General features: G+C 41.1%; 1 protein-coding gene, 1 long non-coding RNA gene and 1 pseudogene across 3 annotated transcripts in view; all 3 read right to left on the bottom strand.

Moving 5' to 3' along the window:
• LOC146453772 (uncharacterized) overlaps positions 1-22,771 on the bottom strand; it is a 69,221-nt pseudogene extending 46,450 nt beyond the window's left edge. The window contains exons 1-3 of the transcript XR_014859452.1: positions 22,750-22,771; positions 21,078-21,151; positions 19,042-19,110 (exon numbers count right to left, since the gene is read on the bottom strand). The product of XR_014859452.1 is annotated as an uncharacterized LOC146453772 (transcript). The remainder of the gene's footprint in view (positions 1-19,041; positions 19,111-21,077; positions 21,152-22,749) is intronic.
• On the bottom strand, positions 2,434-11,425 carry LOC146453774 (uncharacterized). Its single transcript, XM_085096394.1, has 7 exons — positions 10,993-11,425; positions 9,651-10,430; positions 8,630-8,737; positions 7,798-7,890; positions 5,645-6,583; positions 4,896-5,126; positions 2,434-4,038 (listed from the first exon to the last, which is right to left on the bottom strand). Exons 1-7 carry the CDS (start codon positions 11,246-11,248, stop codon positions 2,651-2,653), a joined length of 3,795 nt encoding a protein of 1,264 aa, XP_084952520.1. The 5' UTR covers positions 11,249-11,425; the 3' UTR covers positions 2,434-2,650.
• LOC146453775 (uncharacterized) lies at positions 11,772-13,943 on the bottom strand. The gene is made up of 2 exons (XR_014859425.1): positions 13,833-13,943; positions 11,772-12,023 (listed from the first exon to the last, which is right to left on the bottom strand). It is a non-coding gene; the product is annotated as an uncharacterized LOC146453775 (long non-coding RNA).
• Positions 22,772-24,412: the final 1,641 nt, after the last annotated feature.

Below are 24,412 nucleotides of genomic sequence, written 5' to 3' on the forward strand. Positions count from 1 at the left end.
ACCTGGTCTTCCATTATTGATAAAAGCGGAGAATCGATCACAACCAAGGGGTTTGAAGGAAAATTGTGGCCCATAGATTTTAGACACTTGCACAAAGGGGGCAAGATCTGAAATGTCAAGCTCTTCACGATATCGCGTCGGTAACTGAGCGAAAACATCTCTTCCGTGAACAACTTTCTCTATCACTAATCTCTGCTCTGCCTTCCAACTTTTCACTTCGGGAAATGACGAGAGATTTCTATCTAAAGCTTCGGGAAGGTCACTTTCGAAACCGGGCTCAGACATAAATAGGATTACTCACCTTACCTGCGCGAAATCTGTGTGCGTGGCTGTTTGCAGCCGGCCGGCCGCCCGTTCGGCATACTTGTCCAGCCTGTGCAGGAGAAATTCCCACGTCCGATAAAGCTGGAGCGAACCGGTATTTCTGCTGACACAGCTGGAACGAAAATGGCTTAGTTGCACGGACTCAAAAATTATGGTACTCTGGAGTTACGAATTTACCTTTGATTAGTCCACAGTCTGATTTTCTAGGTTGATGCTTTTACAGGTTGGTCTACAGACATGCTAAATTTCGAGATTTCTTCGGTTTCATGGGCCTCTTTTCAGTGGTATTTCTCGTCCGAGGGAAACTCTCCTGCACGAGGCGTACAAGTAATGACGAACAGGGCCCAGTTGCTCGAAGCATGGTTAGCGCTAACCCGGGTTAAATACCATGACAACCTATAGGTTTTAATACCTCTTAAACAATGGTTAGCGTTAACCATGCTTCGAGCAACTCAGCCCGGGCGATCAACAGTTTGCTGGTAAACACCTTCGAATAAGAAAGTCACGAAAGTAACACGAAAAAGGCTGGACTCTGATTGGGCACAAAAATATCACAGACAAGGATTTTAATGGGTTTCGGAACTGGTCGGTTAAGAGTAGAATCCCAGGGGCTCGCTCTTTCGTTCTTGTAAACTTAGCCGCTTCGACTTCCTTTTGACCCAACTATCTGCCCCTAGGTCTCCGAGGATGGGGAGAAGGCGGTTAATGATGAAACTAATCAATGAAATAAGAAAGCAGTGGATCATTGAAACACTGAGGTTAGGTTACTGACTCGGAGCATGAATTATTGAACCAGCAAAGCACTATAAAAGTAACAAACAAAGACAAACCACCACAAAGAAACAAATAACGCATTTTTTTACCAATTCTCTTTCTCAGCTCTTGTAATTCTTCAACTGTAAAGAAATAGTAAAATCAACAATCAGGCGAATCGATGGAACAAATAATACGGTAAATCAATGAACCGGCGGCCGCAGGTCGCCGATTCGGCATTGACTCCCGATGAGTGATTTACGTGCACGAAGTCGCATTATTCTCACGTCCGGAGCCGTTTGAGAAAAATTACAACACTTCTTGATCAGAACACGAAGCAAAGCTGAGTTCTGTTTGTTTGTTTGTTTGTTTGTTTGTTTACTAAGGGGCAAAAAATGTTAGGAACCATATGAAACTGGGTTTTGTTCGAGATCGCGCAGTTCTCCTGTACTAGAACAAATCAGAGTCCTGTGAGCCATCCATTAATAAAAACGATTATTGATGAACAAGTTAAATTTTAGATCATTGGCAGCCGGAATCTGTGACGATAGGCTGAGTCGTTAAAAAGCAAATTGTCACATTACACGTGTGTGAACATCAATTGAAATAGAAAAATCTAGTTAGCTGACAAGAATAGCAGTTTGTAGCTGCCACCACATTCATCGCTGATGTAATCACAACAGCAGGTACAGCCTGACTAACACATTATAGATTACCTGTGGTTACAAAAGTTCACATTTCACCCAAGGAAATGGCAGATTTACCTGGAGAAAGCGGTTTGTAAGTGTAACTGATTTCCCCCCACCCTTACCCCCTCCCCCAAAAAATAATAAAAAAATAAAACACCTTGTTGTACTTTTTTAATGCCACGCTGCCATGCACTCATCAAATGAGACCTCTACAAAAAAGTGATGCAAGTATCAGACACTGACGGAGTCATAGCTATTTTTGCTTTTAAATAATTGGTCTTCTTTATCTATATTTTATATTTACAGATTTAATATAACTACTCCCAGTTTTCGAATTTGTACTGAAAAATAAAACTTCCTTGGTGAGAGTTTTGGAAACAATTTCCAGAGCGTAACAATCGCAGAACCACAGGAAAACATAATTACACATTTACTAATTGAAGGAGGCCTAATAGACCAACTGAGTGCGAATATGCATGGACTGAACGCGTAATATGTTGTCATATCTGATCGAAACCTTTACGTGGACAACTGGAAAGTGTTCAAAATTTATCATCTCCTGTTCACACTGGAATGTAAAATTTTCGTGATGATTACGTCCTCAACGGGGAGAACTCAGTGAAAACTTGAAGTACCAAAACATCATTAAACAACCCAGGTCTTCAAGAAACAAGTAGTTGAACGTCTGGATCAAAGAACTGGCTAAACCCGCAGCTCTCCCCAAAAAAATATAGTGGAAATGAAATCAGGAGGTTTGTACGGCGCAACATTGCTCGTTTATGAGCTACTATGAAATGAACACTTTTGTATACTAAGATTTTTAGATAACATTATATAGTGCTTACTACCCTAATAACAAACAAACTGAACCTCAGCAGATCGATCTAAACTGAAACAACTTTCTTACCAACATGTTTGTCCACCTGCATACAATCATCACCAGCAGAGAAATAAGCAAAAGCCTCAAAATCGTTGCTGTCAAGAAAGAGTACATCAGATCCCCATCTGTAAACCAAACGAAGACTGACAACCTCCCCAGCCTTTGAAGCAGAAGTGCGTAATGCAAGACGACACTGGGTTACTGGAGACCATCTCAAATCTAGTGCTTCTCCACTCAGTTCTCGTTCGAGTACGGCCAGTACCTCTGTGAGTTTTTCCTTTTGTGCTGAGCAAAGGATCACCCGAAGATTGTCCAAATCTTTGTCTTTCAGCTTTACCGCCGCAACGCCAACGAAACGGGCAATACAACTATCAAAAGCTTCCTCGCCATACGCATTAAGTAAGATAGCTGATCGGAATGCTCCTTTCTCACAAATTCGTCCATCGAAATGGACACGTGCAACTGCATAAAGTTGTAGCTCATCCTCCGATTCTTTCCTAATTTCGAAGTACTGAGAGAATGTCTCATGGGGCCTGTCGTATTGCAAATCAACATTATTATTCTCCCTGTCACAAAGCACGGGAGCATTTGTTGAGTCAGTGAGCTCGAATCTCACTAGTTTTGATGGACTAAACTTGGAAAAATTAATCACACTCAACGAAACGTTGGAAAAATCGCGCATGAAGACTTCATCGGTGATGTCCACTGGTACATCATCTGACATAATTTCCGTCAGGCGGCGTGAAAACAGCTCTAATCTCTTATGCAACCTAACGTCTTGCTCGTAGTGTTGGAAAAAGTGCTTTAAAAATTCCAGCATGACGAGAATCCCCAAACCTTCTCTCCACTTCACAATTTCTGAAGTAGGCGTCTTGCCACAGTTTTCCATGCACAACAGAGCAAGAATTTCGCACAATGCACATACAAGGTGTCGGATCTTGTTGCTTTGTTCAGCTTCTCGCACCTTTGACAAAAACTGTTCTATCTTTTGCTCGGAGAGCCCTCTTAAGCCATTTTGTACTTCTGAAATTCCCTTATCAACAAAGATTTCTTTAATGCTTTGAATGAGATGAGGAATAACGGTTAGGAAAATCTTAATGATAGATTCTTCAGATGATGAGCATAACTGTTGGTATTTCCATGTAATATCTTTGGGTATTGCACGGTGAATCTCCAGATAAACTGCATGGTTTTTGGCTGAAGCTGCTCTTTCAACCCCCGACTCACAACCTTCCAACTGGATGCAACAATCTCTCACCACTGTCTTGCAGAGAGTTGAAATTCTAAAGGCGAAATGCTTCATGAACTCAGCATTCTTGCAGTGAATGATCTTGGTTGACAATTCTCTCACGTGTCTGATGTGCATCTGGCCTCTTTGTGTTACTTTGCAACCTAATGATCAATGTTGGATATAATGTTGATACAGTGTTTTTAAGAAGTGTAACGGGTACAACAGTCGAAATTTAAAGTTTTAAAAATAAAGATTGTCATTTCTTTCGTTCTAGAAACTCTTTACCATCTGTTTTTAAAATTAGAGCGGTGGCAGCGTAGATTAAAGCGCTCAGTGAGCGAACTCGTAAATTGAACAGGTGAATGAAACGATATTTCGGATATAATTATTATGTCTAAAGTTATTTGCTTTTTAGATTTTCACACCTTCAGTATGAGCAGCAGTTGTTCGCCAATGTAGCAAAGGAAACCTCTGTGGTCGGCCTTATCAGCGGTTCAATAGATCCGCGTCGTTACGTTTTTTTTTTAAACCTTTGGAAAGTCATCGGGCTTGCAATCAGTACGTTCCAGAATCGACTCCCGCAGGTTCATTTTTTCCCTTATTTGCTTTTTTCTTTCAGACTGAGACGTAATATTTTACCGCATTTACCGTACTGAAAACAACATGATCCGTAGTGTGACGTTTTCCATTCCAGTATTTAAAAATCCACGTAAAGTCCGCACTTTGACTTAATCGTTTGGGACAAAATCATGTTTATAATCACTTTCGAATCTCCTCCCTTTTATGGGTAAGGATGCCATTTTCACTAGCACCGCATTACTTTGGTTGAGGGGAATTAGTTTTCGAAAACAATCGATTATGTTAATCGAGATGAATGTGACAGCATCAGTCCGATCATCAAATTTTATCCGCCGGCCAAGCTTCTTCCATTTCTCTTGGCTGGGGGCAGGGGAGGGGGGTGCAGATAACTAATGTTTACGTTTATGTAAGAGAACAGTTTCCCCCAACCGTGGCTAACCTTCTTGTTTCAAGTCTCCAAGAACTTTTCCGAGAGTTGCACGATCTTCTTCAACGTTATGCTCCTTCCAGTGTTGCAAAATTGTTTCGAGTTGGCTCTCCTCGTCTTTCCAATTCTTCATGACTACGTCATTCATTAACTCATCGGGCGCCTTAAGCAATTTAGCAATGGGTTTAACGTTAAAGATGGCTCTCTCTACACTCAGTAGGCTTCTCACGTAGCCACACAGATCTGTGATGAAAACATAGAGCTGGTAAACTGCCAGCACCGTGCAAATTAAAATGCATAGCTGTCCATATTGGGGCTGTTATTTCTATTGCTTTTTATAGCAGGACATACTCGACAGGTCTCTTTTTTGCACTAATCGACGGCATTTGTCTATGGTGACCGTCGATACTCTTATAGTCCATAAAATGACGTTGTAAAATGTTCAAACCTCCAGTGGAACCACAATAGCTGATGGAAAGAGTACGATTGGAATTGACTTAATTTTTGATAAAGCGTGCGCATTACATCTGACGTCATTTTTGTTGCCTTCCTCTCAGTTATAAACAATAGCTACGAGCCAATCAGCACGCGGGATATTTGACTGTTATTGTAAAATGAGATAAAACGAGGTATCTATGTAACCATGTATATCAATTTTTAGAGCCTCAAAACGTCTTGAGCGTCAGTGAGAAATTTCCTTAACCACATCAATAACATGCACCATGAGTAAACGCTGACTAAGTTAATTATTCAGAACTCACTTTCGTCGCTGAAATGTATTTTTCTGGTGTGTCCATACACTCCTTGTACACTGATCGTCCCACAAAGAATTCTAACATCTTTAGTCCATTTCAGTGGGAGTTTGATGACTTTTCCCGCGTTCCACCAATCATGAGAATGTACTGGAAACTCAATGACCCCTCCATGATTGTCTGCCAGATTGTAGTCTTCCCCAAGACGAACAGAAACCTTCAGGCTTTCACTGTTGTATATGCGTTTTTCTTCTTGCTCGTTAATGGGACGTACATGTAGTTCTTTGAATCCTTCGGCTTTGAGTTCCACCAAAGATGAAGTCTGATCTTCTTTGTAGAACTGTTCGTTAAATACGTCTTGGCTTACGAACAATAATGCAAGTTGTTCATGCACTTGATCTTTGTTCAACAACACTGACAATGTGTAATTAAATGCCAACAAATTCATCCTCGATACAAGCTCTTTGCTGCGGATCCAGGTCAACTTCAACAACATTACAATAAGTGAGAAATGTCCGATTTCAATGGTCACTTCTGAATTTGTCTCATCAACTTTTGATTTGTCTGTGATGTCACACCAGGTAATGTTTTCATCGCTCGTCTCTGTACCATGCAAAATGAGCATGTTTTCTTTTGGGACATTCTCGATTTTCAACTTGGTTACCAACGTTATAGGTTTCTTGAAAACATGGCCTTTGGGATGAAGATTGATTATAGGCGCACCGAACATCACATCATTTTCAAGATCCTTCTGCACTATTAAACCATAGTACTCAGAGGGATCCTCTGACGTGATATTTACAGACAGAGAATTGTCCACAGCTCCAGGAGGAAACACCAGTTTGAAATCCTCACCGAAAACCACAGCACCTTCTCTGGTAATTATCTCGGATAAGATGTTCTTGTTCGTCGACGGTGAGTTGCCCTTGATGCTCACGGGTGTGTCATCTTTGGTTAAAAGAAACAGAAATATACCATTAGAAGTTGACCACTGGTGATAAGAATCCTTGGCTGAACAATGACCTCACCACAGACGTCTACTTGAAATAGGTCTCTTTAAAAAATTAATATTTGAAACCTATTATTCCTGCTTTTTATGTAACATTTCGTATTGGTTATTTACCATTTCTTCATTAAATTTTGTTTCTTGATAGACTTTTAGATACCGTATTTATTCGATTAACCGCCCTGGGCGCTTATTTAATTTTGAGCCCACGAGGGTGGACGCTTATTCGAAGTGGGCACTTACTCGAGGGTGAGCATTTATCATTTTACCAGCATTTCAGCAAGCGCGGAAATTTTTAAATAATAACAAAACAAGGGATAACAAGTTAATTTCGCTCAACAAGACAAAACAAAGTGCAAAAGCTGACATAAACAAGCAATAAACACTACAAAAGTTCATTGACTATCGTATCTAAAACCAATTTTGGAACACAACTGGCGCTCCTCAGAGCTCATAATAAAAAACAAACAAACAGTGAGTCATAGACAGGAATTGAGCCTATGACTCTTTTATCAATGTTCAATTTACAGCCTCTGGCTAATGGGTTTCAATCTGTTAAAAAAATCTTGACCTTAACCTCCACAGTTTCAGTGCACAATGAGCCAACCTTTGTGATATAAATACTGAAACGTAATCAGTCGGCCTCATTGCCCGATGAAGACTAGCAGTTAGCAGTTGAAACGTCGCAATCTTCAAGTTAAGTCACTACATTGTGAGTCAAACAATTATTTTATTTATGATGATGACAAAAAATATTATTATTATACATTCTACCACGATGACCAATTTGTTTTCATTGTTTAAAAATTAGATTCAGCAATTTAAACAAGGTTGTACTCTGTGGTTTCATTCCCCCTTTCCTGAGTGATACATTTTCAATTCTGCATCTATCATTGATATCTCTTTCAAGGGAGCAACCTTAAAAATCAAAATTTTCAGTGGAGAAATAGAAACCCCCTAGCCTCCTTTTTTCCTAGGGCCTAAGAGGTTTAAATGATTGAGAGGAAACACAAGAATTTTGTTAGGCAAATGTAACCCTATATCCATATGCAGTTGACTGTAGCAAGACGTGTCTCGCTTCAGCCTCAATTTGCTCGAGAAAGTATTTTGATTCATGGCTGTTAACCCTCCCTGAAAAAAGCTTCACAATACTTACCTTCATGGTCATCTGTTGCAAGTCTAGGTTTCTTTGAAACTGGAGTATCACTTGGATATAACGGTCTTTTGCCCTTTTCTGTGGCTTGACTCTCTGGTGAAGTGGATTAAAAAATAAGTATCAGCCATTTCAACACTAAAGACTGGTTATCTGTCCAGGAAGGAATCATGACGGGAAAATGGGGCAGTTATAATTTTGGGCAGATGACTTAAAGAATACAGCAGTTTCCAATTACCAATTAAGTAATTACTCTGGCCAATCGCAACAGATGTAAACAACACAAGGAGTGAATCAGAACTCTAAGCAAATACATGTACTTGGCGCCAAGCGCGGGAAAATGTGTGCGGCGAAAACATGACTGGTTTTGGTTTGGATTCCCATTGGTTGAGAAAGTGATAGAGTTTTGTTAACCAGTCACAGAATGAAGTAAAGCAAAACCAAAGCAAATGCGAAATTACTTTTGACACTCAATTGAAAATCGCTCAGTATATAAACTCTGTTCCTGTATCAAAGTACAATTAACTAAGCTTTCTCTAAGAATGTTTCACCCAACTTTGTCTTGCGAGAAATTAGTGATGCGTGTAACACCTTACAATGGGATTCTGACATAAACATTGTTTTTTTCCTTTTACAAAAAAAAAAACAGTTCAACCATAGTCCCATACTTTAGCAATAACATGCGATTAGGCATGCGATTAGACACTTGATTTGAGTAGACTCAACTGGAACCAAAATAAGATCAGTTGAAAACAACCAAACTGGAGGCTTCGGTGCACATGAAGCCACACAAGTTTACCCTATCAATGGTTTTCAATGATAATACCATCTATACCTTTGTGAAGAATCCCAGCCTGTGTGTGTTCCTGATAGGCCTGGGAAACCATTGGGGTTATCGAGTCTTTGCCTTTCATCAATGAATCTTGCTTATCTTCTTTGTCCCCTGTCAGACAAATAAAAACCATCTTGTCACAACTCTCATGATACTTTCAGATTTCCTAGTATTTTACCATCAAGTACTTCTTTTTGTGGGGCAGGAGGAAGGATGTCACTTCAAGTTTGCTGAATAGGAAAAAAGATGTGCCATCTGAAGGCTTCTCTACATGTACCTTATATTCCCAATAATTTAAATTATAACCCTTCCCCCTGCAATTTAGGGTGTTTAATTATGAGGATATACAGATGGAGAGCCAATGATACACACAATTAAAGCACATGTTTTGTTCCATTTAAATAGTTCTTTTCTCACAAAATTTATTCAGAATCAGGGATTACTGTACATGTTATTGTACTTGTTTGACCAGACAGGTCTTTTTCTTGTATCTTAAATGTCAATCTGACCGAGCTAAATAAATCTCACTTTTAGACCTGCAGAGGGCATAACTAGCTGTTAAGTTTTAATAATGTAATAATTTAATAATGTACATTTAATAAACAAATTTACTGTTTTTAATAGGGCTAAATGTAATTTAGGCAAGGTTAAACTCAAGAAAATGCTAACCAGCGATCTACTCCTTTAATCTACGTGGGACGGTCCATAGGTTTTGCAGAGCCTCAGTAACTTTACAGCTCAACCTATCGATGTCAACCATTTTGTTCGTGTTGTGCTGCGCGCACAATTTCAGAAAAAAGCTTTGCTCCCGTCCCTCCCCTCCCTCTAGGTAAGAATTGGTAAGTATTTAATTTTCCACTGAGTATTCAGTACGACGGTGCCTGGGTGGTTGCCGCTCACAGGGTTGTCATGGTTACGTTTCGCGCTTGCTTGCGGCTCCCACACAGACCTTGCAGTTACCTTCCCCACACTCATCTATTGGTGATGAGTTTAAGTGTGATGCAACAACTACTACTGCACATACCTAGAGCAATATTCATCATCCTTTCTACAAGTCTGCCACATTGTTCCTCCCAGCTGTATCTCCGTGCATATTTTCCACAAAGATCTTTAGCCTCTTCAAGCCGTACATCCCTGTCCTTTTCACAAACAGCCTTGATTGCCTTGGCCCACTCTTTAGGATCTTCTGAATTAACCACACAGGAATAACCACCTGACACTTTCTTTAAAGCATCTCCCAGACCAGAGTTACCACTGACAAGCACAGGCAGACCAGCAGACAAAGCTTCAAGTGCAGCCAGCCCAAAGCCTTCAGTTCTTGATGGCATTATAGCAAGATCTACCTCACAAAACACCCTGGCTAGCTCCTCTCTGTTTTCCTTAAAAGAGCGTACCTTTAGTTGTTTACGGTCAATGCCAAACTGGCATAACGTTTCTGCTACTTCATCCTCTTTTCCAGTTGGTGCACCAACAAAGATAAGCTGGTACGATTTTTCAGTCAGCTCAGTAATTGCTCTCGCTGCAATGTCATACCCTTTCAGCAGAAAATCTTCCTTGTCGCCACGCCCAAACAACAAAACACAAAATGTTGCTCTTTCTTCAGTAGCTTGCTTTACATGAGAAAACTCAGAGAAAATGCTTGGAGTGAGCTTGAAAACAGCCTGATCTTTCTGACAGTACCGGAGATAACGGGAGTACTCATCGGCAAGCTTGGGACCAACTGCTACAACTTGATCTGCTGACTCACATAACTTAATCTCTGCAAGGTGCTTTTTCTCGCCTTTGGAAATCGCATCTGCATAACCTTTGAACAAAAGTTATAAACTGTTGTTATTTACATTTAATGTGGCTAAATATAAAATTATTTAGGCAAAGCTAACCTCAAGCAAATACGTCAGTGGTCTTTCCCCTTGGCGTACGTGACTGGCAGGGAAACCCTGGCCCATGGGGTGATTGTAAAGGTGCGCTGGCATTTATCACATTCGCATTTGCATTGCTTTCCTGATCGTTGCGGATCACAGTGTGAATCTTTGTAGATTCTGCCTCCCTGTCCTCCCTCACTCTCAATGTAAGGGTGTAGGTAAGTATACTTGGGTCAGAAAAGAAAAGCAAAAACAAAACAAAAAAACTTTGATCAGGTACGTATGATTTTCCACTGAATTTCTTCCAGTGTGACAGTGCCGGTTGGCTGGTTGCTGCATGGGTGGTTCCCGCTCGTAGGGTTGTCAAGGATACCTCCATGCTGTGCGTGGACTGTACCATCCCCCCCCCCCCCCCTCCCCCAACACCTAAGACACTAATTCCCAAGCTCATCTATTGGCAATGAGTTTAAACATGATGTGGGGAAAAAGAAAAAATACAAATACCTTTGAACATGCCCAGTTCCTCTGGAGGTGTGTGCACAACCTGAATCCACTTGCCCGGGTGGTGTCGTCGAATGACTTGTACTTGTCGACCAAGTGGTAACCCATGTCCAATCACAAAATCCATCAGATGGTCTTTTGGTACAGACAACAACCAGTCAATGGGCTCAAAACCTATCATTTCCTCTGCTTCAATGAGATGGACATTATGACCAGAAGCAACTTTCTTATCCTCTTCATTGCACTGAGGGAGATACATACTGACCTCCACATTGTGGTGTTTTGCCAACTGAATGGCAAGCTCTCTATTAATGGTTGACAAGCCTCCTTTTGTAGATCGCCATTCACTATTGAGCAGAGTAACTTTCAGTGTCCTGTTGGAAGCCAAGCTTGACCCACTTTCTAGGCATTCCTGTAATGTAGAGGCTGACGTGCTAGGCAAGGACGAATCCTAAAACAGACGCGTAATTGATTTAATGAAGGAAACTCAATATGCTAATGTGTTAACACCAGGCAGTTATCAGACGTCATCGACACCATGAGTCAAATCTATAAAGCTTGCTACATTTTAGAGGAGTAAATTAAGGAGGCTGCCTAATGGATCATTTAAGTTGAATGTACCTGTTCAATAGTTCGAACGGTTTATTCACAATCGTACCGCAATTACCTTGATGACAAACTAGAAAGTAAGACGTTTTTAGTGGGATCCATGTCATCCCAAACTTTTATAACATGGAAGAACCAATTACTTTAATACATGACCAGAAGAACAAATATATATATTTTTTTAATGAAGAAGAATTTTATTTCACTACATAAATACTTGTTACACTTTTCAAATAATTAAAGAAAAGAAAAAAAATAATACAACAACAGCAACAACAACTACAATGCTACTATTATTACAAAGTTGTTATAATATATTACTGTATTACAATTCTATATGACAGAAGTTTATTTTAAACGCAGATACTAAACACACGTACACACAAAACCAAACTGCATAAGCCGTTGCATTATCGCGGCAGCTATTACTTAAGGTATCAGCCACCCTTCAGGACCGTCCACGCGCGGATCGCTGTAGCGTTAGTTGTTTTTATAAAAACCCCTATAAACCATATATTTTTTAAAAGCTTAATAATTCCAGATTATGGATTTGAACTAACAAAAACTATTTTCTTAAATGTGTTTCGAAATTGGAACGCTTTGTGTAAAAGTACACGTCTCTATAAATCATGTTCCACTCCCGCCGGAAACAAACGGAAGAAAACAATTACACTGTAACACCGCATTTGCTTCTCAACACGTTCCACTAAAAAACCGTGTCTCAGATTTTTGACAAGTGCGTTTGTTTCTCTTTTATTAGCAAATGAAGTTGGGGGAGGCAATTAGTCAACACTCCCTGTGGAAAAAAGGCTCTAGCTTTAAAATCAAAAGGAGTATTAAAATTCGCAGACACGGTTTTGTAGAAGAGATGTATGGCATCACTCTGGCCAAATTTGAGCCAAATTGATTGAAAGGCTGCCGACTTGGAGTTCAAAACGTACGAGTCGATCGGCAAAATTTGCGTTCGGAGATAAAATAGAAAATACATTTTTGGCGGCATCCTACCTGGAATGAGATTATAACACCTAAATGTTTATTCTGATTGATATCAGAGAGGGCTCAATTTTCTCTAACAATAGGACTTTGACAGGTAACATGCAACAGGAACAAACTTTCGCGGCAAGCAGCGGGAAATAACTATTTTGCTTCCAGTCAGTTCAATTACACTGCGTGTGGACAAAAGACAAAATTTTTGTTGAGGTTAGTGAATGTACATGCATAGTAATCGTTTAATTTACAAACAGCATTACGCTTTTCATGTAACAATAAAAATATATTGTGTTTATTTCTTGAAAGGTTGGCTAAGTTGGTATATAAAAGATGCCGAAAACCAGTGCGAAATCAACTCGAACGAAAGCGAAGCCGCCGAATGTCCACCACCGATTGCTCGAAGGTCAAGAAATGAGGCCCGGTTTATTTCAAACGCTCTGCTCTTCTCGGAAGAATTAAAAACAGAATTTGTCTTGTGCGACGGACAGCTTTCATTCTCGCACTGGATTCTCCAGGTAGAACCAAGTCCATGCTTAGTCGCTACATTTTCCACGACTTGGACACTTCCCTGGCAAAATCGACAAGATACAGACTCGTCCCGTTTCTGAAGGAGAATTTCACTCGATACGATAGCTCGACCGCTTATTGTTTTCCACGTTCCATCAGCAGATGGGGTCGATGAGCTTAATTGGCTTTCTTCTTCTGGTTCTTCAAGCTAAATTTTGGAGCGGCTTGCACTCTCAGCAACAGTAGCATTTTCGCTTTTCTGAATATCCAACTCCTCCAGCCACTTCTCTTGCTGATAAAATGAGCCTTTGTCGCTCTCTGCCAATTTTGCAGCCCATTCTTTGTCAAACTCGCTCTTCGATTTCTTTTTCGCTTTCGGTTTCGATGAGGAAAACGGACACGATCTTTTCTTTTTTTTTTTTTTTGCGGCATTTTCACCGAAACAAACGCTAAATATCGAGGTAAAGGCTATAAACAACACGAAGACAATTCGCACTTGTTGTGTCGTTCGAAGCACGCACTCGGTATCACGTTACTAGTTCAATGACAGATCTTGTCAACGATCAATTAAGATAATTAACGAGAAAAAATCTTTTACCCCCGATATCTTTCGACAGAAATAACATTTTCTTCTGATTTTTTTTTTAAAAGAAAGCTCTCAAGCATATCTATTTGAAAACGTTGAAACCTCAAATATGGCAGCGATCTGCACGAGGACGGTCCTGAAGGGTGGCTGATACCTTAAGCAATAAGCTGAAGCTAATGTAGGTAAAAGAAGGAGCAAATTGTTTTTCGACAGCTGAAATTAACTTTGAAATTTTTCAATGCGGTATTTAAATTTAATTTTTTTTACAGAAGCAATGCTTCTTCGTTAAGTTTCCTGGTGTATAAATATCGCTTGATGAATAAGAGTGTGTAATTAAATTTCTTTAATAATGGCATGGAGTTATTAAAGATTCCAAATAAGAGTTCTTCTTTGATTGAAGTAAAGTTTGTGTTATTGTTATCATTAAACAAAGACAAACAAGTTCTAGTGAAGCGCCGAGTGAAGTGGCATTCAAGGAAAGTATGGTCAATAGAGTCCTGTTCCCCGCAGTAAATACAATCATTATGTTTTAATTTCGAATTTGTGAAGTTCTTTCTTCGTAACGATAATTGTGTATAAACTGTGTACAATTGTATAAACCAGAAGAACAAATATGTTCTTTACAGTGTAGACTAAAAATAGGAAGCCTTCTTCCTTTGTGTCTCAGACAAAATTGGAGACAACTTATTAAAGCTGATCATTTTTGACAAATGTTTTAGGTTTCACTAAGATCCTTTCAAAGGCCCAAAACTGCTACTTATAACCAGCAAAGCAAGTTACAGTATTATGAGTTAATAACTTTGTTCAGTCTCTCGTATTGCTTTATTTAAAATTAGTTTCGAGAGTAAGGTTACCTCAGTCTGAGGAGGGTGAACTCTGTCCTGGGGTTAGCTCTTATTGGGGGATTAAGCATCCCACAGGCGTAAGGTTAGCATGGTCTGAGGAGGGTGAACTCTGTCCCGGGGTTAGCTCTTATTGGGGGTAATGGACACCTCGCGGGGGGAAAGGTTAGCTTAGTCTGAGGAGGGTGAACTCTGTCCTGGGGTTAGCTCTTATTGGGGGTAATGGACACCTCACAGGCAAAAGGTTAGCTTAGTCTGAGGAGGGTGAACACCTACCATGGGATTAGCTCTTGTTTGGGGGATTAAGCACCTCCTAGGCATAAGGTTAGGTTAGTTTGGGGAAGGTGAACACCTGCCCTGGGGTTAGCTATTGTTTAGGAGATTGAGCGTCGCATAGGGATAAGGTTACCTTAGTCTGGGGAGGGTGAACACCTACTCTGGGATTAGCTATTGTTTGGGGGATTGAGCACCTCATAGGAGTAGGGTGAACCTAGTTTGAGGAGGGTGAAAACCTGCCCTAGGGTTGGCTATTGTTTGGTGGATTGAGCATCCCATAGGAGTAAGGTTAGCTTAGTTTGGGGAGGGTAAACACCTACCTTGGGAATAGCTATTCTTTGCGGATTGGGCACCTCATAGCAGTAAGGTTAACTTAGTTTGGGTAGGGTGAACATTAGCCATGGGTTAAGCTATTGTTTGGAGGATTGTACGTCACATAGGGGTTATGTTAGCTTAGTTTGGAAAGGGTGAACACCTACCCTGGGATTAGCTATTGTTTAGAAGATTGGGCACCTCATAGGAGTAAGGTTAGCTTAGTTTAAGGAGGGTGAACACCTTCCCTGGGGTTGGCTATTGTTTGGGGGATTGAGCATCGCATAGAAGTAAGGTTAGCCTAGTTTGGGGAGCGTGAACACGTGCCCTGAAGTTAGCTATTGTTTAGGAGATTACGCATCACATAGGGGTAAGGTTAGCTTAGTTTGGGGAGGGTGAGTGAACAACTACCCTGGGATTAGATATTGTTTGGGGGTTTGGGCACCTGATTAGGGTAAGGTTAGCTTAGATTGGGGAGTGGAACACCTGCCATGGGGTTAGCTATTGTTTGGGGGATTGTACATCACATAGGGGTTTTGTTAGCTTGGTCTGGCGAGGGTGAACACCTACCCTGAGATTAGCTATTGTTTAGAAGATTGGGCACCTCACAGGGGAAAGGTTAGCTTAGTTTGAGGAGGGCGAACACTTGCCCTGGGGTTAGCTAATGTTTGGGGGATTGAGTATCGCATAGGAGTAAGTTAAGCTTAGTTTGAGGAGCGTGAACACTTTAGGGGATTGAGCATCACATAGGGGTAAGGTTAGCTTAGTTTGGGGAGGGTGAACAACTACCCCGGGATTAGATATTGTTTGGGGGTTTGGGCACCTGATAAGGGTAAGGTCAGCTTAGATTGGGGAGTGTGAGCTCCTGCCCTGGGGTTAGCTATTGTTTGAGGGATTGTGCATCGCATAGGGGTAGGGTGGGCTAAGGCTGGGGAGGGTGAACACCGACTCTGTGATTAGGTATTGTTTGGAGGATTTGGCATCTAATAGGGGTATGGTTAGCTTAATTTGGAGAGAGTGAACACCTTCCGTGGGATAAGCTATTGTTTGGGGGATTCGGCACCTCATAAAGGTAAGGTAAGCTTAGGCTGGGGGGGGGGGGGGGAAACACCTGTCCTAGGATAGGTACATCAAAGGATTAACGTTAGCTTAGTCTGGGGAAGGTGAACACCTGGCCTGGGGTTAGCTATTGTTTGGGGGATTTGGTACCTCATGTTTGTGTCAGATCAGAGAAAGATGAAGTCTTTCTCTGTAGCAAGACAGCCATGGGTATTAAAACATGAAGGAACATTACTCTTTCGAAATGTTTTAATACACATCTAGAGGTAAGCTTGGCTTAGGCTGTGGAGAATAAAAACCTGCCTTGGGGTTAGCTATTGTTTGTGGGATTGGGCATCTCAAAGGATTAGGGTTAGCTTAGTCTGGGGAGGGTGAACACCTACCCTGGGGTTAGCTATTCTTTGGGGATTGGGCAGCTTATAGGAATAAGGGCAACTTAGTTTGGGGAGGGTGATTGAGCTTTGCATAGGGATAAGGTTACCTTAGTCTGGGGAAGGTGAACAGGGATTAGCTATTGTTTGGGGGATTGGGCACCTCAGAGGCGTAAGGTTAACTTAGCTTGGGGAGGGTCAACTCCTGCCCTAAGGTTAGCTATTTTTTGGGGATTGAGCACCTCATAGGAATAAGGTTAGCTTAGTTTGGGGAGGGTGAAAACCTACCCTGGGTATAGCTACTGTTTTGGGGATTGTGCACCTCATAGGGGTAATGTTCATTTAGTTTGCAGAGCATCAACTCCTGTTATGGGGTAAGCTATTGTTTGGGGGATTGGGTACGTGACAGGGGTAAGGTTAACTTCGTCTACAGGGGATGAACACCTTCATTGGGGTTGGCTATTGTTTGGGGATTGGACACTTTATAGAAGTAACGTTAGCTTAGTGTGCGGAGGGTCAACACATACCTTGGGTATAGCTATTGTTTGGGGGTTTGGGCACCTGAAAGGGGTAAGGTTAGTTTAGTTTGGGGAGAGTGAACAGCTACCCTGGGGTGAGCCATTGTTTGGGGTATTGGGCAACTCATAGGGGTAAGTTTAGCTAACTCTGGGGAGAGTGAACACCTACCCTGGGGTAAGCTATTGTTTGGGGGATTGGCCACCTCAGAGGGATAAGGTAAGCTTAGGCTGGGGAGGGGAAACAGCTACACTAGGTTTAGCTATTTGTTGGGCACCTGAGAGGGGTAAGTTAGCATGAGTCTGGGGAGGGTGAAAACCTGCCTTTGGGTTAGCTATTGTTTGGAGAATTGGGCAGCTCATAGGGGTAAGGTTAGCTTAGTTTGGGAAGTGTGAACGCTTTCCCTGGGGTTAGCTATTGTTTGGGGTTTTGGGCACCTCATAAGGGTACAGTGAGCTTAGTTAGGTGAGGTTGGACACCTGTCCTGGGATTAGCTATTTTTTGGGGGATTGGGCACCTCATAGGGTTAAGACTAGCTTAATTTGAGGGGGGTGAACACCTACCCTGGGGTTAGCTATTATTTGGGGAATTGGGCACCTAAGGGGGGTAAGGTTAGCTAAATATGGAGAGGGTGGACACCTGCCCTAGGATTAGCTATCATTTGGGGGATTGGGTACCTCATAGGAGTAAGGGTAGCTTTGCTTGAAGAGGGTGAACACCTACCCTGGGGTTAGCTATTGTTTGGAAGGATTGGGGACATGACAAGGGTAAGGTTACCTAAGTTTGGGGAGGGTGAACACCACTACCCTGGGGGTAAGTATTGCTTGGGGAATTAGGCACATTACCGGGGTAAGGTAATACCTTAGTTTGGGGAGGGTGAACTCCTACCCTGGGGTAAGCTATTGTTTGGGGGATTGTGCACATCACAGGGGTAAGGTTATTTTAGTTTTTGGAGGGTGACACCTACCCTGGGGTTAGCTATTGTTTGGAAGGATTGGGGACATCACAGGGGTAAGGTTAGCTTAGTTTGGGGAGGGTGAACAACTTCCCTGGGGTTAACTATTGTTTCGGGGATTGGGCACATCACAGGGGTAAGGTTATTTTAGTTTTTGGAGGGTGACACCTACCCTGGGGTTAGCTATTGTTTGGAAGGATTGGGGACATCACAGGGGTAAGGTTACCTTAGTTTGGGGAGGGTGAACTCTTACCCTGGGGTTAGCTATTTTTTGGGGGATTGAGCACATCACAGGGGTAAGGTTAGTTTAGTTTTGGGAGGGTGAACACTTCCCTGGGGTTAGTTCCTTTTTTAGGATTGGACATTTCATAGAAGTATTCACGAATAGGTTAGTTTGGGGAGAGTGAATAGCTGCCTTGGGTAAGCTATTGTTTGTGGGATTGTGCACCTCTTAGGGGTAAGGTTATCTTAGTCTGGGGAGGGTGAATACCTGCCCTGGGGTTAGCTATTGGTCGGGTGATTGCACACATCACAGGGGTAAGGTTAGTTTAGTGTGGGGACGGTGAACACCTGCCCTTGGGGTAGTTATTTTTTGGGGGATTCGGCACCTAACGGATGTAAGGTTAGCTTAGTTTGGAGAGGATGGTAACCTGTCATGGGGAGAGGTATTGTTTGGGGTTTTTTTTGCATCTCATACGGGTAAGGTAAGATTAGTCTGGGGAGGGTAAACACCTGCCTTGAGGTTACAGGTAGCTCTCGTTTGGGGTATTGGGCATTTCATAAGAGTATGAATAGGTTTGTCTAGGGAGAGTGAATAGGTGCACTGGGGTTAGCTACATTGCTGGTTTGGGGGGTCTTGCACCTCACAGGGGTAAGGGTAATTAGCTTAGTCTGGGGAGGAATGGACACCTGACCTGGTAAAAGCTCTTCTATACCAGACGAACAATGCACACACACATGGTGTTTCTTGACTGTACAATATTCAAGATAAGCATTATCTGTATCAGTCCAATACCGCAGACTGAAAGTTACCTTAATTGTCAATCTGGACATCACAGGAAGCCTTCACAAACAACCTTCAACTCTGATGCTAAATTAAAACTGTAAAGAGAAATAAAAGCTTGTTTCAGTAGGGTGGTTGAGTGTGATTTCATGTTTGCTTGACCAATATTGTTTTCAAATAGAAATCCCTACAACACAAGATTTTATTTTTTCCCCATGTACATGCACAGTACCGGCGGGCCACTGGATTAGCAGCACCTACATAGAATGTATGGAATATGATGGATTTACAAGCAAACTACATATCCCTTCATGTGTATAATTTCAATTTAAACAAACTTATGCAAGACCAGACTTCATGCAGCCAATTAACTTGTATTCATACTGAGCTTATAGTCACTGGAAAAATATATTTTTTAAAGCAGTTGGGACAACTAGAGTGGCATAATGCAAACAGCTTCTCAAGAAAGGGAATTACATGGACTAAAGTTTAGGTACATGTAAGGGTGGACTTGCAAATATGGGTGATTCATAGAAACCAAAAGAATTTTCTACAGATGTTCTTAGACATAAGATGCACTCCTGAAGTGAGATGGCATCACAAATTTTCTTCTGTACACCAAAGCATTTAAGGCTTGGTAATGATCTGAGCATCATGTTTGTTTACTCATAGGGGAATATAGGAAAGGAATAGGAACTTTTTTTTGTTGATTTTTTGTTCAAAGTGTGCAGTTTCAAAAAAATCCATACCTACCCCAAGGAAGGTGGTAATCAGAAATACCTAGGGGGGGGGGGGGGGGGAATCTTAAAAACCAAAATTTTATCAGCATTAAAGTATGGAGCTAAACTGGAATTTTAAGGGGGGAGGGGGCACGGGCAGAAAAAAACCTTCTGTGGGGCCGGAGTATGGATATTTTCTGGAACTGTACAATGTCTCACTGATGCATTGCTTATGGGTGTAAATACAATTCTGCCATCAAGAGAAACAACATGTCTTGGCATCAGTTAACATGGATGACCTAGAACGTCTTTTGAAACCGCTTGCAAAGATTCTAAGAACCTGAACCCACCAGTGAAATATGAACATTTGAGGATTTGAGGCGATCACTTTGAAGCTTCCTGTTTCATTTAATGCGCAGGTTCAAAACCTTAGAATCTACGAAGTGAGTCTGTGCCAACAAAATTTTGCTTTGTTCTGAAACAAAAACCAGAAGGAAAGCAATGCAGAAAAGCAATGCAATTTGAAATCTTCCAGACATGATGCACCTGCAACCAGAAAAAAAACTTACGAAGATGACGAAGAATCTGAATTGAAATTTTTGAGCCAAAAAGTGAAGAAATGGCATGAAACTATAATCAGAAAGTTAAATTTCTCAAGGGAAATAGCTGAATCATGTTAAAATGGGCAAAGAAAATTCAGGTAGGGAAGTTTGATCATTAGCGATTCCCTTCCACCCAGCAGCAGTAAGTAGGAAACATAATCTCGTTATGGATGACATCAACATCACCTGCATTAATAACAAGATTTTGCCGCTTTTGTGCGACGTGTGAGGTCATTATTGAGACCACCATTTAGATAACTTTGAACTCAAAAGAAAGATTGAGTAACTCAGTTGAATGAATCGTTCTCAACACAAACATTTCACAAGTAAAGACATCACGCTTTTTGACTAAGCTTTGCTTCAGTCCGATTTATTTTGCTTCTTTCTTGCAGGAAAGCCATCAGGAATTGTCAGTTGACTAGGGCTTTAGTTTTCCTCTTAGCGAAGCACTGGGAATAATTGTCCTCAGTAAGAGTGATTTTAGTGAAGTTTCCTTAAGATTCATGCCAGATCTGTGCTATATTTCTCTCAGATTCCCATGAAACATCACCAGCAAGCCTTGCTTAATTGTAATTACCAAAGAAAACATGACATCATCATGCATAAGGCCTATTGGAACAAAATGTTTCAGGTTAAAATTATGGACGGGGAGGGGAAGCCTTATCTGATGGCTTGTATGAAAGGTGTTTTAAAGGGTAGTTTTCTGCACAGCATGACTGATTTCAAGAACCAACAAAAACTTACCAAAAGTTGCTGCAGAGTATACCATCACTGACATCTTGAATCCACGTAAAGCAACACTAGGACACTGGTGAGGTCTTAAAATTACATTAACAGACCAATAAGTGATAGAACACTGAAATTACCCACTAACGTTTACGTATAATGCATTAAGGTGGATTTCCGTTGTCACATAATTTTGCATACATTTGCAGGTCTGAATTAATATGTGTATATCAAACTAGGAAAAACATATGGACAGCTTAATTACCCTCTTACGTAAATTCAGACCCATTAATCTATGAAAAATTACACGACAGTGAAAATTCACCTTGTATTTCACAAGAAAACCAAGACGATCCGTTTCCGAAGAATACTCGCAAACCGTATAATTGTAACAGTGTTATTTCAGCTATTTTCGCTTCGCTTGTTTTGCTTGTTACGTTTTTCTTATTGATTTAGTTAAGTAAATTATATTGTACAATTTGATTTCAGATCGAATAAAACACTGTTACAATTATATGGTTTGCGAGTATTCTTCGGAAACGGATCGTCTTGGTTTTCTTGCGAAATATCATTCGATTTCTACGGCGAGTTTTCTTAATCTTTCTTGATCGGGATAACCATGAAACTGTAACGGGTGAGCAGTCAAATACAGTAAACGTGTCCAATACAGATCTCAGGTAAAACTAAATTACTTAATTAAATTAAAGTTGAGCTAAACATCAGAGTTTGGGCGTGTGCGAAGCTACCGCAAGTTCCTTAGTCATAAATTCTTTTTATACATGTCATAATTCGCTAACTACGTTTTGTCCACGTTAACACCTTGAGTAAGGTTTACCACAAAGGACTGGGACGTCAGTCTCAAGCATTAAAACCCCGATTTATTACTCCAATTTCTCATGTTTGCATTACAAATATGACCTATATGCAACTATATATGGACAATCAATAAATCCGACATTTTGTATAAAGTAGTAGAGTAGGTTAAGAAAATTTTAGCAGCTGAATAAACCTACTGGAAGCATGCTCTATAAAGAGCACTTCAAAACAGTAACTGTATTGAAAGCTACCTGTAATTTTTGACAGACCATCAGGTTCATCTAATTCTCAATCTTAATAGGACATCTTCATAAAAAACGTAGGAGATTATATCAACACGCAAATGAGCGCTGAAAAATTACCAGACTGTAAACCATGACAAAAGTTATTATTTTTCCATTGGACCTGAGAGATTTAGTCAACAAACAAAGAAATAGGGTAAAATCACAACTTCAGCTTAATATGATAACATATAAACACAAACATGTTCCTGTAAAATTCGCAGACGCATATAAATTTTGAAACTTTCTTCGATGGATACCTACATGTAAGCTTAACTTTAAGATGGCCGGAAAAAAAACCCGGCTGTTTTCACTCTCGATCGTCGGCCCTATCCTTAAATTAACTACAGTGATAGCCAGCAAGAGTTAGGAGAGTTCGCAAATAAACCAAATTAGCTTCTAACAAGCAGATTGTACATGTCACGCGATCCGTCTGACAAAATTTTCGTGCGGTTGCTTCGGAACAGAAGTGTGTATGTTCTGCTAGATTTATGCTCGCTGTTTGTGGAAGAGGGTAAGTATGACAGCAGTGCACAGAGCTTGACCTTATTTTCACTGGACGTTGAGTTCCCATAAACTTCTCCCAAGCTTACCTTCTGGCGTGCCGAAAGTCTGCAGGGAAATTGAGTTGCAGGTAAACGCCAAAGGGATCACGCTATTCCCAGCAGCCTACATATTGAGACCCTTGCCCATGGTTACACGATTGATGACAGATAAGAAAACGCGAAAATGCAAAGATAAAAGATACAAAACAAGAGTTAATTGCAGTAGACCTCAGAACTGAGAACTCTATAGCTGCATCTGGTCTAGACTTCCGCGTTGCATCCAAAAATGGTAAAGAGCTTATTTCATTGGTCAAATAGCGTCACATGGTTTGCCATTGTGCTGAAGGCTATTCTGCTGGATGAAGATATAAAACGCTGGACAAGGAATCAAGGATTATGGACAAGGAAATGGATATTTGAGGATATCAAAAAAACAAAAGAAACACAACAACAACAAAAAACAAGTCTAAAATCAAGAACACCTAACTAGGTTCCAGTTATTCAAAGAACAGATAATTATATACAAATGATAAATCGCTATCCAGCATTCCAGCGCGTAAACTGGAGAACATTTTATCTGCTGGATAGCGATTTATCCACTGGAAAGAATTATCCGCTCTTTGAACAACCGGGGCCAGAAGGAAACAATCCTTATTCTCATCAAGGCCTAGTCTGCGAAGCAAGTGTTTTCATGGAGTTTTCTGCACCCAAAAAATTTTGGATGCGCTCGAAATAAGGCGAGAGGAAAAACATGGGAGGGGAGAGGGGAGAAGAGAGGAAGGACACTTGCTCTCCTCTCCTACACACTTTTCCATTGTTTTCGCTCTCGTCTCAATTTCCGCGCGGTCAAACAGCGAAAAATGCACAAACGGAAACGCTTGCTGCGCAGGCTACATTATGGCCCCACTCTCTAGCGTTCAGATGAGTCGATTGCGTTGGTATTTTTTTTCTCTCCAGGGGCAGGAGGCCGTGACCTGGCTCCATCTCTCATAACGGTACCAAGCGTCGCAGTCAACCCTTTCCCGTGTAGATGCATAGACCAGTCTCCAGGGGACCATTGGACAACCCACAGCTCAAATATACAATTGACAGAACAGCATTGACAATAACATTATCATACGTCATCCCTTTCGAGGGAAAAGTGGTTCTACAAATAAAATTTACGCGGGAAAGTGTTGAATCGAAGAATTAATAATACAGTGGAGGCTCCTAGTCAATGGCTCCCTGTTGGCTCCTGACCTGGGCTACAGAGAATGGCACCTAAGGGTTCGATACAAGGATTCTAAGGGCCTCCACAGACGAGGCAAATCGTTATTCTTGGTTTTCACATGACGTCATAAAAAACTGAAATTCATAACTAAACACAATTTTGGGTTTTTATCTTCATCACATAAAAGAAAATCTAAATTTCCATCGGCTTGTTTGTTTTCAGTAGGATAGCATCCTTTGTTTTGAAAATAGAGCAGTTTGAACTTTAGATTTTTGCGCAGTGCGTGACAGAAGGATTGCAGCTCTAAACATGTCACGTACATGAAAACATCGATTCGCCTCGTGTTTTTTTTAGGTCTGATCAGCTAACATGTAATAGAAGCGTTAATGTCAATGTGTGAAAGTTCAGCAGAGAGAAGAAAGGCTTTGAAATAGCCAAGGTAAACTCCACATGTTTTTGCTGGTTTCCGGCCGCCATGTTGGTGCCCATCAGACGGGGCAC

The sequence above is a fragment of the Pavona decussata genome, unplaced genomic scaffold, assembly GCF_977016875.1.
Source record: "Pavona decussata unplaced genomic scaffold, jaPavDecu1.1 SCAFFOLD_324, whole genome shotgun sequence".
Lineage (NCBI taxonomy): Eukaryota > Metazoa > Cnidaria > Anthozoa > Scleractinia > Agariciidae > Pavona > Pavona decussata.

Coding starts and splice junctions, on each gene's coding strand:
- LOC146453774 (XM_085096394.1), bottom strand. CDS start 11,248: ATGTATCTCCCTCAGTGCAATGAAGAGGATAAGAAAGTTGCTTCTGGT. Junction 5,127..5,644: donor AATACATTTCAGCGACGAAA/GTGAGTTCTGAA, acceptor TTTTCATCACAG/ATCTGTGTGGCTACGTGAGA. Junction 4,039..4,895: donor TGGAGACTTGAAACAAGAAG/GTTAGCCACGGT, acceptor ATTGATCATTAG/GTTGCAAAGTAACACAAAGA.